Source organism: Dendropsophus ebraccatus, chromosome 1 (genome assembly GCF_027789765.1).
Source record: "Dendropsophus ebraccatus isolate aDenEbr1 chromosome 1, aDenEbr1.pat, whole genome shotgun sequence".
In the NCBI taxonomy this organism is placed as follows: Eukaryota; Metazoa; Chordata; class Amphibia; order Anura; family Hylidae; genus Dendropsophus; species Dendropsophus ebraccatus.
In genome coordinates this window covers 210,300,803-210,317,389 of record NC_091454.1, presented here as the reverse complement: position 1 = coordinate 210,317,389, position 16,587 = coordinate 210,300,803, and the positions used below count along the sequence as shown (strand labels likewise).

The window sequence follows — 16,587 nt, the reverse complement described above, 5'->3', positions numbered from 1 at the left end:
CTACCAATGGCAGGACCCTCAGGAGTGTGGGCTATGCTACCAATGGCAGGACCCTCAGGAGTGTGGGCTATGCTACCAATGGCAGGACCCTCAGGAGTGTGGGCTATGCTACCAATGACAGAACCCTCAGGAGTGTGGGCTATGCTACCGATGGCAGGACCTTCAGGAGTGTGGGCTATGCTACCAATGGCAGGACCCTCAGGAGTGTGGGCTATGCTACCAATGGCAGGACCCTCAGGAGTGTGGGCTATGCTACCAATGGCAGGACCCTCAGGAGTGTGGGCTATGCTACCAATGACAGGACCCTCAGGAGTGTGGGCTATGCTACCAATGGCAGGACCCTCAGGAGTGTGGGCTATGCTACCAATGGCAGGACCCTCAGGAGTGTGGGCTATGCTACCAATGGCAGGACCCTCAGGAGTGTGGGCTATGCTACCAATGACAGGACGCCCAGGAGTGTGGACTATACTACCAATGGCAGGACCCTCAGCAGTGTGGGCTATGCTACCAATGACAGGACCCTCAGGAGTGTGGGCTATGCTACCAATGGCAGGACCCTCAGGAGTGTGGGCTATGCTACCAATGGCAGGATCCTCAGGAGTGTGGGCTATGCTACCAATGACAGGACCCTCAGGAGTGTGGGCTATGCTACCAATGGCAGGACCCTCAGGAGTGTGGGCTATGCTACCAATGACAGGACCCTCAGGAGTGTGGGCTATGCTACCAATGGCAGGACCCTCAGGAGTGTGGGCAATGGCTGGCATGGGGTCTTGGTGCTGCTGTAGCTATAATAACCAGGGGGGAGGTTCTTGGTGCCAGTATCCATGTACAAGTCATGGAGATTTATCAAACATGGTGTAAAGTGAAACTGGCTCAGTTGCCCCTAGCAACCAATCAGATTCCACCTTTCATTCCTCACAGACTCTTTGGAAAATGAAGGTGGAATCTGATTGGTTGCTAGGGGCAACTGAGTCAGTCTCACTTTACACCATGTTTGATATATCTCCCCCTGTGTGTTGACTATCACATATAATTAGGGTGCAAAGGACTGTCAGAGCCTCACACCTTATAGAGGTTATACCAATGCTGCTACACTGACATGATGGAGACATTGAAAAGTTGCAGAAAAAGAAACAATGATTAAGCTTTAGTTATACAATATAAACAGATCATTGGTGGAGGGACCAGCTATCACGTGACCAGCTCGTTCTCGTCCCGGTCGCTGTCATGTGACTAAGTCCTCCACTACCACAGAAAAGTATAGCCGGCAGCTAGAGCGGCGCCGGAAGTGTGCGTCTCTCCTCTTCCTCTAAAGTGAATTGCGGCTTAGTCTTTCTCTTCAACTTCCGGCGGCGCCATCAACGCGGACAGAGCCATGCCGACCGGAGACTACGAGTAAGTAGCCGGGGAGGGGAAGATGAAGCTTCCGCCGGGATGAGTATACACGGTGGGGGAGACAGATGGGGGTGTAATAGCGGAGTCCTACAGCGGGGGAGGGTACACGGTCATAGGCCGGAGAGGAGTGCTGCCCGAGGGGAGACATACGGGAGGAGGAGGAGGCACCAGAAGCTTCTCATCAGGCGGCACTTGTGGCCTCTATTGTTATATATGTTATCAGTACTGATCCTGTATTATACCCCAGAGCTGCACTCACTATTCTGCTGGTGGGGTCACTGTGTGTATACATTACATTACTGATCCTGTATTATATACCCCAGAGCTGCACTCACTATTCTGCTGGAGGGGTCACTGTGTGTATACATTACATTACTGATCCTGTATTATATACCCCAGAGCTGCACTCACTATTCTGCTGGTGGGGTCACTGTGTGCATACATTACATTACTGATCCTGTATTATATACCCCAGAGCTGCACTCACTATTCTGCTGGAGGGGTCACTGTGTCCATACATTACTTTACTTATCCTGTATTATATACCCCAGAGCTGCACTCACTATTCTGCTGGTGGGGTCACTGTGTGTATACATTACATTACTGATCCTGTATTATATACCCCAGAGCTGCACTCACTATTCTGCTGGAGGGGTCACTGTGTCCATACATTACATTACTGATCCTGTATTATATACCCCAGAGCTGCACTCACTATTCTGCTGGTGGGGTCACTGTGTGTATACATTACATTACTGATCCTGTATTATATACCTCAGAGCTGCACTCACTATACTGCTGGTGGGGTCACTGTGTACATACATTACATTACTGATCCTGTATTATACCCCAGAGCTGCACTCACTGTTCTGCTGGTGAGGTCACCATGTACATACATTACTGATCCTGTATTATACCCCAGAGCTGCACTCACTGTTCTGCTGGTGAGGTCACCATGTACATACATTACTGATCCTGTATTATACTCCAGAGCTGCACTCACTATTCTGCTGGTGGGGTCACTGTGTACATACATTACATTACTGATCCTAAGTTACATCCTGTATTATACTCCAGAGCTGCACTCACTATTCTGCTGGTGGGGTCACTGTGTACATACATTACATTACTGATCCTGAGTTACATCCTGTATTATACTCCAGAGCTGCACTCACTATTCTGCTGGTGAGGTCACGGTGTACATATATTACATTATACTTCAGAGCTGCACTCACTATTCTGCTGGTGGGGTCACTGTGTACATACATTACTGTACTGGATTATACAGGTGGGATATAGGCTTCCTCAGACTCCTAGAAACAATATCTCTTTACCCTATTACCCCAGTATATAGAGCGGGGCCAGTATCTATACATATATACACTGTATACTAGCTGTATATTAGGACGTTATTGATGACTATATCAGTATGATGCAGCACAGTGCAGTCACAGTACAGCGGTGAGTGGGTCTGTGTGGGGTAACACACTTGTCTTCTCTGTTACAGCTCCAAGCCCAGCTGGGCTGACCAGGTGGAGGAAGAAGGAGAAGAAGATGTGGAGCCCTTAAGTCCGGCCATCGAGAAGGATCATGGATCCTGTGAGTATAACCCATATAGCGGTCCAGTGTTACTGTCCGCACACAGCGCTCTGCAAGTTATTGTTACATTGGGCAGAGACGTTCTCCAGGATACTTCATGTTCCCTCTAAGCCTAGTGTATGGAGGTCGGGAGCAGGGAACGGGTTACTGTCGGGAGCTCTGGAAGTCTGGAAAAACAGCGCCACCCTTGTCCTCAGGTCATGTGTGGTATTACAATGCAGCTCCATTCACTTCAATGGAATGGAGCTACAATAACACACCCAATCTGAGGACAGAAGTGGCGCTGTTTCAGGAAGGTAGTGGCCATATTTTTCGAAGCAGTAAATGTGTGACAATAGCGCCCCCTCTGGCACAGCTTTAAAGGACTTGTTGGTATAACCTGTGATCTCCCGTAGTTGTCCTGGACACTCCTCGAGAAGTCGTCAATGGAAACATAAAGACCATCACAGAGTACAAGCTGGATGAAAACGACAAGAAGATTAAGGTGGGTGCGGGGGTGGTCGCTTATCTCCTTACAGACCGTCCCCACATCAGTCACATGGTCACCACTGGGATCTGTGTCTGGTCACATGGTCACCACTGGGATCTGTGTCTGGTCACATGCTCCGGGGGTGGGGAGCACAATCTGCAGGCCACATGCAGCCCCGCCCTGGTGCACAGAGGCATCATGCAGCCAGCAGTGACTGTGCAACTATCGCACAGGTGATTTTAAGAAACTTTGTAATTGGGTTTATTAGGCAAATATGCCATTATCTGCATTCAAAAAGACTTTCCCCAGGTCCCCCCCTCCCTCCTCTCTCTCATTCACTGCACATTATCAGGAAATCTCCACTCTTTTACAGTTGGGCCCTGTCTGTTCTATGGAGAGGGGAGGGGGGAGGAGGGAGATTAGTTGCCAGCAGAGAACAAAGGATTACACAGTGGGAGCTGTGTGAAAGCCGGTATTCAGAGGAGTGAGAGGTCAGTGCTGACTTCAGAGGAGATAGCCCAGTGATGTAGCTATAAATTAACTCTTTGTTGTCCTGTTTTGGTGCCTGATCTCCCTCCACCCTTCCCCTCTCCATAGAGAACAATGAAAGCAGAGGGGAGAGCTTCAGACTGCTTTTTCATGATAAAAATGCGTTTTTCGGCTAATAAACCCATCATCCCTGGACAACCAGAGCTTTAGCTTGGAAATTGTATCTTGGGAATTGTAGTTTTGAAACATCTGTAGGCACAGCAGTTTGCTTCTATGTCCCTCTTGTCTCCTACCTCTTATCCTCATTACCTTTCCTGTGTAGTTGGTAGTTAGATCCTTGGGCTAATCTGCCAGTTTGGTGCAGTGGGGGCAGAGCTACCGACCCCCGGAGCACTGACCTGTCCCTGGCCGAGTGGTAAAACATAATTTTATATTTATACAAAACTGCAAGGGGTTAAAACCCATGATGGGGCGTATCTCTAATGTGGCGTCTGTTCAAGGAGAGTGGTGTGGTCGCCGGCAGACACTAGGGGTCACTGTTGTGCTTCATTTGAGCTCCAGGTTCTGTCTCCTTTTATGTCATCCCAGTTGGCGGATGTATCTGGAAAGAAGCGGCACCATACACACCTGATCACTCGTGGAATCTTTTATCAGCAGGATCAGTCACGTTGTAGCCGTCTCCTTATATCTGCTCCCTCTCTCTTATAGATTATCCGCACCTTTAAAATTGAGACCCGTAAAGCTTCCAAAGTGGTGGCTCGCAGGAAGGTGAGTGCAGAGATGAACGTCCCCTCAGTAGTAGCTGATCCTGGGATCAGACCTTGATTGTCCCTCTCTTTGCCTGTTTTCAGAATTGGAAGAAGTTTGGGAATTCTGAATATGACCCACCTGGGCCTAATGTGGCCACCACCACGGTCAGCGATGATGTGCTGATGACCTTTATCACCAGTAAGGAGGTGAGAGCCCTGAGACCATACTAGCTAAGCAGACACTATCTATTAGCAGCACCAAAGATTTGCCACCAGCTTCCCCTACAGCGGCCTCTACTGGGGAAATCTGGTATTGCATGGCTGCCATTCATATAACAGATGACTGCTCAGAGGATACCTGCACAGGATGAGATGCTTTTGACTCAGAGGGGGGAGGGCTGTCCCAATACTGTATAGTTTTGAACATGGAAGCATTATCTCTCTCCTCTTCTCCCCCCTCCCCCCTTGCAGTCTATGGTTATCACTTTCCCAGGTTCTCCTTGGTTAGATGACTACATAATGTTGGATTCTGAGCATCTTCCATGCTCTGTGTATGGACTCTGGCTTCCCCCATGGTGCCTGTGTAGCTTAGAGCTTGACCTCAAGTTATCTGTTCTTTCAGGACCTGAATAACCAGGAAGAGGAAGACCCGATGAACAAGCTGAAGGGTCAGAAGATTGTGTCTTGCAGAATTTGCAAGGGAGACCATTGGACCACAAGATGTCCCTACAAAGACACTCTGGGTCCCATGCAGAAGGAGCTGGCCGAGCAGCTGGGGCTTTCCACAGCCGACAAGGAGAAGGTGCCCGGGGCTGGTATGTGTTACGCCCGCCTAGAGGGGATATTCATCCCCCTTTATTTAGGTTCAGCAGACCCTGTAGTAAAGGAAATGTAGGAATACACCGCGCCTATTGATGATCATCCTACTCTCAATCCCATGTTCTTGGCTTTTCCACAGAACCTGAACCAGCACAGGCGCCAGTGAGCAAGACTGGAAAATATGTTCCACCCAGCCTGAGAGATGGAGGAAGCCGGAGAGGAGAGTCCATGCAGCCGAACCGCAGAGGTACAGAAAGAAGGGGGGCTCCAGAAGCTTGTCCTCTTATCACTGCACACTCTGATTGGCTGACGGCACATCCATGCTTGGTTTGGCCAAGTATCCAATAAGTGTCAATGGGAGAGGGGAATAAGCTGCTGCCAGGCCTCACGCTTTGTATATTGGGAACAAAAGGATTGCGCATTAAAACTTAACATGCCCAATCTCATCCCCCCCCCCCCCCCCCCCATGCTTCTCTAATCAGACGGTGTCTCCCAGATTATGAAGAACCCCTAACTCTTGCTACTCTCCCATTTTCCCTGCCAATAAATGACATTGTCCCTGCACATCTGCAAGGGTCAGGACACGTCCTGTGAATCAGAGGTAACCGCCTGCTTATCTGTATTCTCTCCTCAGCTGATGACAATGCTACTATCCGTGTAACCAACTTATCTGAAGATACACGAGAAACCGACCTCCAGGAGCTCTTCAGGCCTTTTGGATCCATCTCTCGTATCTACCTGGCTAAGGACAAAACTACCGGACAGTCGAAGGTAACCAAATGTTAAAAGCATTTTCAGTCAGGTTATGTTAGCACTTTCCGTACTTTTGTCCATAATTGCGGATCCAGAATTAGAAAAAGCTATTACTTTCTTAAAAAAGAAACAGCGCTACCCCTGTGTGTGATATTACAGTTCAGCTACATTGAATTTATTAAAACTGCTGAAAACCCCCACTCGGCTGAGGACAAGAGAGGCGCTGTGTCTGGATGAGAGAAACACTGAAAGACCGTGCTGTTCACAACGCACAGCCTGGGGGTTGTTCCAGCCATGTATCAGTGCCTCAGCAGGCGTAACATATTGGTCTAAAGTTCCTTTTGCTGTGTGCTATCTGCCAAAGTTTTTGCTCATTTCAAGCCAACATTGTGGTACATAGTGCACCAAAAAGAACCATAATGTGCTTTACCTGACAAGGGGGTGGGGCTTATCAGTTATCAGTGGGGCTTTTACCTAAAGTAAGCAAGTTTTTAAATGGTCTAGACTTAAAGGGGTACTCCAGCGGGGTGGCACTTTTTTGCTGGGACCGGGAAGGAGGTGGCCGAGGGAAAAGACGTCCACTCACCTCCCCGGTTCCAGCAGCGGGTCCTGCATCGCGGCGCTTCAGTTCCCGGTTGCTTCCGGGTGTCTTGACGCGGGCCCGAGACATGACGTCTTAGGTCCGCTTAGCAACTCAGTGGAGGAGGCGGGATCTGAGCGGACTTAAAACAGATTCCGCCTCCTTCACTGAGTGGCTGAGTGGATCTGAGACGTCATGTCTCGGGCCCGCGTCAGACACCCGGAAGCAGCCGGGCACCGAAGCCGGGCACTTCATGCCTGGAAGAGAGGCCAGGGACAACACCATGAGGGCGATTGCTCTTCTCCATAAAGCCAGATCTCTTGACATGCCTTTAATGCTACTATCTACGGACGCGGAGAAGGCATTTGATAGAGTTAGTTGGCCCTTTATGGTGGAGTCCCTGCAATATTCAGGCTTGGGCCCGAAGTTCCTGCAATGGGTCTCGGCATTGTATAGTAGGCCAACTGCGCGGGTCAGGGTGAATGGCCTCCTGTCTGATGAATTCCCCATTAAAAACGGCACCAGGCAGGGGTGCCCGCTCTCCCCATTGATTTTCATACTTACGCTGGAGCCTCTCCTTTGCCACATACGAGCTAATGTGGACGTGGGGGGGATACCGGTGGGTGGACATACTCATAAAATTGCTGCCTATGCAGATGACCTGCTATTTTTTGTGTCCAACCCTTCGGTGTCCCTCCCCTCCCTCATGAGGGAACTGGATGAATACGCTCATGTTTCCAACTTTAAAATAAATTTTTCCAAATCTGAGGCGATGAGTGTGGGGCTCGCGGACAGGACAGCGGTGACATTGCGGGAGTCTTTTAACTTCAAGTGGGCCAGAGAGGCGATTAAATACCTGGGGATCCTGCTTCCTTCTGACCTGCGTAAGCTATATTCCCTAAATTTCCCCCCAATGCTCTCCAAATTACAGTCTCAGTGTGCCGTGTGGACCAGGGGGTATTTCTTCTGGTTTGGTAGATGCGCCATTTTTAAAATGTCCCTGCTACCCCGTCTTCTCTACCTCTTCCAATGTGTGCCGGTCAACATCCCCAACTCCTACTTCAAAGCGCTCACGTCTCTACAAATACGCTTTATCTGGAATGAAAAACCCGCCCGGCTAAAACGGACAATGCTGTGTAGGCCCAAGTCACAAGGGGGAGTGGGACTCCCGGACGTCCGCTTGTACCATCGGGCGGCTTTGCTGTCCAGGGCGGTGGATTGGTGTAGGCACGCGGACAGCAAACCATGGGTTAAAGTGGAACAATCATTCACGCTCATTCCACTGGCCTGCCTCCCTTGGCTACACCCACCTGATCTGCCGGCATTGAGTACCCACCCAACTATTGGACCCACTATGCGCGCCTGCGCGTGCCCCGCGAGTCGGTCTTCCTTGCTTCCCCATGGATCCGCCTGTTTCCCGGTGCTTGGTAATCCCGCCTTCCCCGCAAGCCTGGAGGACCCGGTTTTCCGCTCCTGGGTGAGGGCGGGCAGATTTAGGGCCGCCTCTTTCCGCTCGGGTTCTGAGTGGATGACCTCCGCTGCGCTGGGGGAACGGGCGGATCCAGCCCCTTTGGGGATCTGGCGCATTAGTCAACTCCGACATTTCCTGCATACCCTACCTATGGCCTCTACGTTCACTGCCTCTTACACTGCCTTTGAATCTCTCTGTATGGAGGAAGGCCAGCTGCGGCACACCTTGTCCTTGACTTACTCCCTGCTAATTTCCCCTCCCGATCCCTCCCCTCCGGACTTTCTGCTCAAGTGGGAGGCAGATTTGAATATTACATTGACTAATCCCCAACGGGACAGAATACTCACCTTAGTTCATAAGTCCTCAGTGTGTTCCAACTTTCAAGAAACAGGGTACAAAATACTTACCCGTTGGTACCGGGTGCCAGCCAAGCTTCATGCTATTTGGCCGAATGTTGACCCTCTGTGCTGGCGATGCGGCTCTGCTATTGGCACGCACCTACATATTTTCTGGTCCTGTCCGGTCTTATCACCTTTCTGGAATACGATCCGACAGGTAATCAGGAAGGTGACAAATGTATCTTTTGAGCTCACCCCGGCACTTTTCCTCCTGCATCATTGCCCACTTCCTGCTCATCTCTACAAGAAGTCCTTACTAAGGTTCCTGGTCATGGCCGCCAGTGCCTGTGTTCCATTGCTTTGGAAAAAACCTTCAGCACCCCCGATATCCTTATGGGTGACGAAGGTGAATGACATTATGTACATGGAGGACCTGACGTCTTCCCTCCAAGAACAGAATGCCAAATTCACAGCGACTTGGTTTGCGTGGATGGAATTCAGGGGCTCCCCTGACTATCTGACGTTGTTGAGTGATGATACCCAGATCACCGGATAGAGGGTCCTTCTTGTGATGCTCTAGTGGGTTCATAACCCTTGCCGGATCGAGCTACACCTGCCTGGGTGGCGCCGCCGGGGGGGCCGTCTCCCCTCCCCCTATTCCTTCCTCTCCCCATCCTACCCCCCCTTTCTTCTGTCCTTTCCCCTCCCTCCTACTTGCTCCCCTCTCTACTCTTTCCCCTTCCCTTCTAATGTCTATGCTTTCTCTTCTCCCCCTGTGCTCTTCACTTGAGGATAGGGGGGGTCTCCCCCCTCCTCCCCCTCCTCAGGGGGACTCGACCTGGAAAATAAAATTGGTGGATTTGGGGTGGGGGCTGGGACGGACCCTCTCACCCGGGGACGACCATCACGACTGGTAATAATGGCAGGACCCTCATATTGGTTATTGTTATGAAGGCGATGTTATTTGATGTATACAGTTCAAGCCTACTATCACTAGCGGTTTCGTTCAGGCACGAATTCGTTTTCCTTCTTTTTTATTTTTATTTTCTTCTTCGCTTTGTCCTGTTTGTCAAACATGTGTTTCCGGGAGACGGGGGGGTTGTCCCCGCTCTTCCACTCTTGTTGATCCCGAAAATAAAGAATTTAAAAAAAAAAAAAAAAAAAAAAAAAGTACCCCTTTAAGGTCCCTTGGCATCTTATACTTCTGTCAGCAATCTGTATAAAGTGTATGAGCTCTCCTGACCATCCAAAGACAGATGTCCTCAGAGGAGATGGGAATCAGGCATGATGGAAAATCACTGCCCCACCCCTTTCGTTCTAGGAGATATAAGCCACAAAGTCCTCCCCATAGAAAACACAGGAACACTCTGCTGTGCTAAAGTTCCTGTATATGGGGAGGACGTGAGAGAGAATTGCGAAAAAAGTTTGTGTCTGTGGTGTCTAGGGTGGTGCTCGCATTAAGAAAAAATTACAACAATATTCTAAGTTCATCCTCAGCACTCGCCATAATGCTTCATAATTTTTAATGTAGAAAAAAGTCCATAAAAAAAATATATTTTCATTTCGTCCTACGGCAGCACAGTGAACAATAGGGTTAACTTCAATATCTCCTACTGCCAGGCAGAAGAAACAAACATAATTAGTTAATTAGAGTAATTAGACCAATTAAGCCAGCTCTATAAAAGGACTCCAGAGACCACAAGACAATGTGTTTTTGTTTCTTCTGCAGGCAGAAGGACGTAGGAGCTCTGGCTCCTCTAAGAAGAAAAAGTTCCTTATGAATCACTGTGATTCCAGCGGCGTGTGGGATTCTCAGAGTTCTGACAATCCACACTTGGCCCCTATGCTCCAGTCTCCTTAAGCTGTCGAGCTCACTGTGATGTTTTTACATGCAGTTTAGGGAGGCCCCAATGGCTCTAACTGTGGGGATTCTGCAGTTCTCCATTGTATGGCACAGGTTGGCTCTGTGCAGGGCTGCCGCAGTTCCCCCCGTTACCTGGCAAAGATGACCTCTCCACAGCAGGAATGAGGGGGACTCCCTGTCACAACTCGGGGTAAGTGCCGCATTTCTCGGGTAATCCGGGAAGTAATGTTGTGGACCGCATGCCATGCGGCTTGTGGGGATGCGGGACGCCATGCGGGAGGCGGGACTTCCGGTTTCTTCCCCGCATCTGCCCTGAATGGTTCCGGCCTCGGTGTGGGCGGAAGTGACGCGACGCAGCATGATGACGACTTCCGGTTGCGCGTCTGGCAGGGTAATCTGCGCATGCGCCGGGTAACGCTTCCGGGACGCGGCGCCACGGCATCCAAAGGGTAAGTTTTTAATGGCTGTCCGAGCAGATGCGTGTTAGCACTCTGCCGGGCAGCACATACTGTTGGATGCAAGGTATGGTCTTTATCTTATTGCGGTTTCTTCCTTACGATCATGCCCTGGTCAGACATAGCCCCTATATTGTGCTGCTCTCCTCATTACCTCTTTTACAGATGGCTAGCCACCATACAGGAAAGAAGAGGAGGAGCAAGACTAGACACAGGATATGTAGAAGATGTGATCAGCCTCTTCCAGATGATGCACAGGGGGATATTTGTGGAAACTGCAACTCGCTTATCCCTTCGGGTGAGACTGGTCATCGCTCTGAGATTAATGAATTCTTAGGATGGTTTAAATCCAAGATGTCTCAGGTGTTTGATCAGGCGGCCATGGGCAGTCCATCAAAGAAACGCAGAAAGGAGCAACCAGGCCCTTCCTATTCCCCATCTCAGGAAGAGATGACGTCTCGCTCTGAAGGTGAATGTACTACCTCCTCGGACTCAGATACCGGGTCTCCAGAGGACTATTATATGTTTAAAAAGGATCAGGCTCACTCATTTATTAAGACTGTCAAGAAAACAATTGAGATGGAACCATCTACTAGTAATCCTACTAGAAGGGATTCCCTCTTTTATTTTCCGAAAACTGAACATACTGTATTGCCTCATCATAAGAATCTGGAGCAATTCATGCAAATAGACTGGGCCAAGCCAGAGAGAAAAACGGATCCTAGTTCACGCTTTAGAGCGGTGTATAGATTGGACCCAAAGGCTTATGAATTATGGGAGCATCCTCCTAAGGTAGATCAAGCGGTTGCTAGACTCTCCAAAAAAGCTATATACCCTGATGAGGAATCAGCACTATTGAAAGATCCTCTCGATAGAAGGGTGGATTCATCCCTTAAACGTTTATATTCTACTGCATCTCTTAATGCTAAGGCAGCCACAGCTACAGTACCAGTTGCTAAATGCCTCCGGCTTTGGCTGAGCCAACTGACTAAGGATATTTCTGAAGGAGTCAGCAGAGAAAAACTACTTAAAGACATTCCAGACATCAAGAAGGCAGCAGATTTCCTTGCTGACTTCTCCTTGGATTCCTTGCGTTTAAATTCTAAGGTTATGGCGATGTCTACCACAGCCAGACGAGCATTATGGATAAAGGAATGGGCAGGGGATCAAAGCTCCAAGATTCATTTTTGTTCACTGCCCTTTCAAGCAGAATCACTATTCGGGCCACAGTTGGAGCCGATTCTACAATCTCTTAGTAAGGATAAAGGTGTGGCTTTTCCGCTGGAATCAAAACACAAAGAACCTATAAGCCCAGGAGCCAGAACAATCCTTCCTCCTACAAAAAGAAGGAAGACAAAGATCAAAAGGCATGACGCCAGGCCTTCAGTTCTAGCAGTGGGAGCCAGATTGAGACATTTTGCTCCCGCCTGGATAAGCACCTCGTCAGATGCCTGGGTGAGGTCCGTCATTTCAAAAGGCTACATGTTGGAGTTCTCAAGCCCTCCTCCAAGTATTTTTCTCAGGAACCAAGAAAAGCCCCTCCTCTCAAGACTGCTGCAAGAGTTCGTGCAAAAGGGAGCCTTGGAAGAAGTCCCTCTTCATCAACGAGGTATGGGTGTTTATTCCAGAATTTTTGCTGTACCCAAAAAGGAGGGAGAATGGCGTCTTGTCATTGACCTTTCCTTTTTGAACAAGTATATTACCTGTAAGCATTTCAAGATGGAGACAATAAGATCAGTGATCTCTATCCTCCAGAAAGATGACTACTCTGCCACGTTGGATTTGAAGGATGCTTACCTCCACATCCCTATTGCCAGGTGTCATCGAAAGTTCCTGAGAGTCGCTATGATTCAAGGGAAGAATACCGTTCATTTTCAATTTACTTGTCTTCCATTTGGTCTCTCCACAGCTCCGAGAGTTTTTACAAAGACCATTGTGGTTCTAGCAGCAGCTCTGAGGACACAGGGAGTGTTCGTCGTTCCATACCTCGACGACTGGTTCATCAAGGCATCATCGAGGGAAGAACTACTTCTTCACCTGAGATTGACAATAGACACACTGGAGAAACACGGTTTCATAATCAATCTACAGAAGTCCAACATGGTGCCATCCAAGTCTTGCAAGTTTCTGGGTTTCACGGTGGACTCAGCAGCCATGAGGCTTTATCTGACAGAGGACAGAGTGGTCAAGCTGACATCGGAGATCGAAGACCTCTTACGCAGTGGCCAGGTGTCGGTGAGGAAGGCGATGAGAGTCTTGGGGCTGATGACCGCATCTCTGGAGGCTGTCCCTTGGGCGAGGGCACATCTTCGGTCACTCCAGAACAACATTCTCTCGCAGTGGAACCGCCTCCAGAAGGGTCTGGACGACCCTTTGCATCTGCTGAGCTCCACAAGAAAAAGTCTGACATGGTGGTTGGATCCGGACAAGGTTCGGTGCGGGAGAGATCTATCCAGTGCTCCCCAGTTAATTCTAACCACAGATGCATCCAAGTCGGGCTGGGGTGCACATGTGGAGGATCAATGGGTTCAAGGCAGATGGTCGGCGCAGGAGGGTCAGAGTTCGTCGAATCTGCGGGAGATGAGAGCGGTTCGTCTAGCCCTAGGGCGCTTTGGTCACCTTGTTCAGAATCGCAGAGTACTCATTCAATCCGACAACCTGGCCACAGTTTACTATGTAAACAAGCAGGGAGGCACGAGATCAGCTCAGCTGATGAAGGAGTGCGATCTGCTGATGACATGGGCAGAATCTCATCTCTCGGACCTGAAGGCGGTTCACATACCAGGCAAGCTGAATACCAGAGCAGACTGGCTGAGCAGACACCATCTTGCTCCAGCAGAATGGAGCCTTCATCCAGAGGCATTTGCTTGGATTGTGACCAAATTCGGGCAGCCGGACATAGACATCATGGCAACCAGGGAGAACAAGAAGTTGCCCAGATTTTGCTCCATATGCAGATGGGACAATCCAGAGAAGATAGACGGCCTATCCCTTCCCTGGACGAAACTTCTACCATACATTTTTCCTCCCTTACCTCTGATCCCACTGGTACTCAGGAAGATTCAGGAAGAGCAAGCCACAGCAATTGTAGTGATACCATATTGGCCGCGAAGGGCTTGGTTCCCTCTCGTATTAAAACTTTCGAGGGGATGTTACGAACAGATTCCACTACGACCAGATTTGCTGAACCAGAAGGGCTTGCTCCATCCCTGTCCGGAGATTTTTCATCTTACCGCTTGGAAACTAACAGGCAGGGCCTGAGAGAGGCAGGCTTCTCGGAAGAAGTGGTAGATATTCTAGAGGCCTCCCGAAGACCATCTACTACTAAGGTCTACAACAGAATTGCTCGTATTTTCGGCTCCTGGTGCTCCAGTCACGATATCCGCATACCATCACTCTCTGATGTGTTACAATTCCTGCAGGAAGGATTTGCAAAAGGTTTGAAGCTGAATACGCTCAAGGTTCATTTCTCAGCTATAAACTATGCCTTTGAGGGTAAATTCGCTAACCAGCCTTTGATTAAAAGATTTTTCAAAGCAATAAAAAATCTTCGCCCTCCAATAAAAACTCCAGTGGCTTCTTGGGACTTGCCTTTAGTGCTCGAGGCATTATCATCTTCACCCTTCGAACCACTAGAAGAATCCTCTGTCCGTTTTTTATCCTGGAAAACGTTGTTCCTAGTGGCCATTGTATCGGCCAAGAGAGTGGGGGAGCTACAAGTTCTTTCCTGTAAAGAGCCCTATCTGTCTTACAATCAAGAAGGTCTGGTGCTAAGAATGGGTCCAGGTTTTCTACCCAAAGTTGCCTCTTCAGATAACTTGAATCAGGAGATTATTTTGCCCACACTATGTGAACATCCTCAGGGAGAAGAGGAAGAGAAATTGCATTCTCTGGATGTTAAACGGGCAGTTCTGACATATATCGAACAAACGAAATCCTTCAGGTTAACGGATTCATTGTTTATCCAATTTCAAGGACCAAATCGGGGCAAGGCAGCCTCTAAAGCATCATTAGCAAGATGGATCAAGGACACTATTGCAGAGTGTTATCGGCTACAACACTGTACTCCTCCATCAGGAATCAGGGCACACTCCACTCGATCTACAGCTACTTCATGGGCTGAATTAGCTCAAGTCTCAATGGACCAAATATGCAGAGCGGCAACATGGTCGTCACCGTCTACGTTTCTGAAACATTACAAGTTGGATGTCATCTCCAACAGTAGGGTGGCTTTTGGCAGACGAGTGCTTGAAGAGGCGTCCTCCAGATGATTTATCCCTCCCTATATGTTTTTTTGCTTTGCTCTCCCTATTGTTCACTGTGCTGCCGTAGGACGAAATGAAAAGTTAAAATTTACTCACCGAAATTTGTTCTTTTCATGAGTCCGTAGGCAGCACAGCATCCCTCCCTAATTAAAGTTTTGCTGCATACTAACACATTGTCTTGTGGTCTCTGGAGTCCTTTTATAGAGCTGGCTTAATTGGTCTAATTACTCTAATTAACTAATTATGTTTGTTTCTTCTGCCTGGCAGTAGGAGATATTGAAGTTAACCCTATTGTTCACTGTGCTGCCTACGGACTCATGAAAAGAACAAATTTCGGTGAGTAAATTTTAACTATATATACAACGCAACAGGAAGTTCTGGTGTCAAGCCTTCCTCCGCCGAAACGTCCTGTTGCCATTGTATTTTTTTATTTTTTTTTTATGGACTTTTTTTTCTACAATAAAAATTAAGAAGCATTATGGTGAGTGCTGAGAATGAACTTTTATAATAATGTTGGGAGAGAGAACTGAAACAGCTGATTTGGCCATCAGTTATCAAAGATGTACGTCCAATGTCTGTTGGGCTTTTTTATGCTCCGGTACCTTATAACACTGGTTTTATCCTTCACCTATAACTTGTGTTTTGTGCTTTTTTTTTTTTACCACCAGGGTTTCGCCTTCATCAGCTTCCACCGCAGGGAAGATGCAGCACGCGCCATCGCTGGTGTTTCTGGCTTTGGTTACGACCATCTAATTCTGAATGTGGAATGGGCCAAGTAAGTTCTCGCTGACTATAAGGAGTCTTCTCTTATACACTGGGATTAGAATAGGAGATGTACGCTCTAGATCAGGGATGTCAAACTCCGGCCCTCCAGCTGTTTTAAAACTACAATTTCCAACATGCCTGGACAGCTAAAGCTTTGGCTGTCCAGGCATGATGGGAATTGTAGTTTTAAAACAGCTGGAGGGCCGGAGTTTGACAATCTAGAGTCTAGATATATTTCTATGGTCCTGTGTGCCGCTCTTCTCATCAGTCCCCTATATTCTCTCTATAGGAGGGGGGGGGGGGTCCTAGTTGCTGTACTCTTATCTTCTATCCACTGAATGGGTGGTAAACCTATTAGACAGGGATTGTTTTTTTTTTTAGTAATAAGATCTGTGCGGAAAAAGTACTGGAAAGGTAAAGAACCATGGATCATGTCAGTATGGACTTGTTTTAACCCTCTACAAACCTCCTCTTGTCCCACAGACCATCAACCAACTGAGCGGAGAGGCTGCTGTGAGGTTAGAAGACGGAGGCGTTTATCTGCCGCTTGATGCTAATAAATCTGATGAAAACCAA

The 16,587-nt window shown here is 48.6% G+C and overlaps 1 protein-coding gene across 1 annotated transcript; it reads left to right on the top strand.

Annotated features, from left to right (window-relative positions):
• Positions 1-1,289: 1,289 nt before the first annotated feature.
• Positions 1,290-16,587, top strand: EIF3G (eukaryotic translation initiation factor 3 subunit G). Its single transcript, XM_069973193.1, has 10 exons — positions 1,290-1,395; positions 2,903-2,994; positions 3,390-3,478; positions 4,661-4,720; positions 4,804-4,908; positions 5,324-5,516; positions 5,660-5,767; positions 6,155-6,291; positions 15,915-16,021; positions 16,495-16,587. Exons 1-10 carry the CDS (start codon positions 1,376-1,378, stop codon positions 16,508-16,510), a joined length of 927 nt encoding a protein of 308 aa, XP_069829294.1. The 5' UTR covers positions 1,290-1,375; the 3' UTR covers positions 16,511-16,587.

Excerpts from the sequence above, each read along its gene's own strand:
- EIF3G (XM_069973193.1), top strand. The coding sequence starts at position 1,376 with ATGCCGACCGGAGACTACGA. Across the intron at positions 2,995-3,389 it reads CGAGAAGGATCATGGATCCT|TTGTCCTGGACACTCCTCGA; the intron begins GTGAGTATAACC and ends GATCTCCCGTAG. Across the intron at positions 3,479-4,660 it reads AAAACGACAAGAAGATTAAG|ATTATCCGCACCTTTAAAAT; the intron begins GTGGGTGCGGGG and ends TCTCTCTTATAG.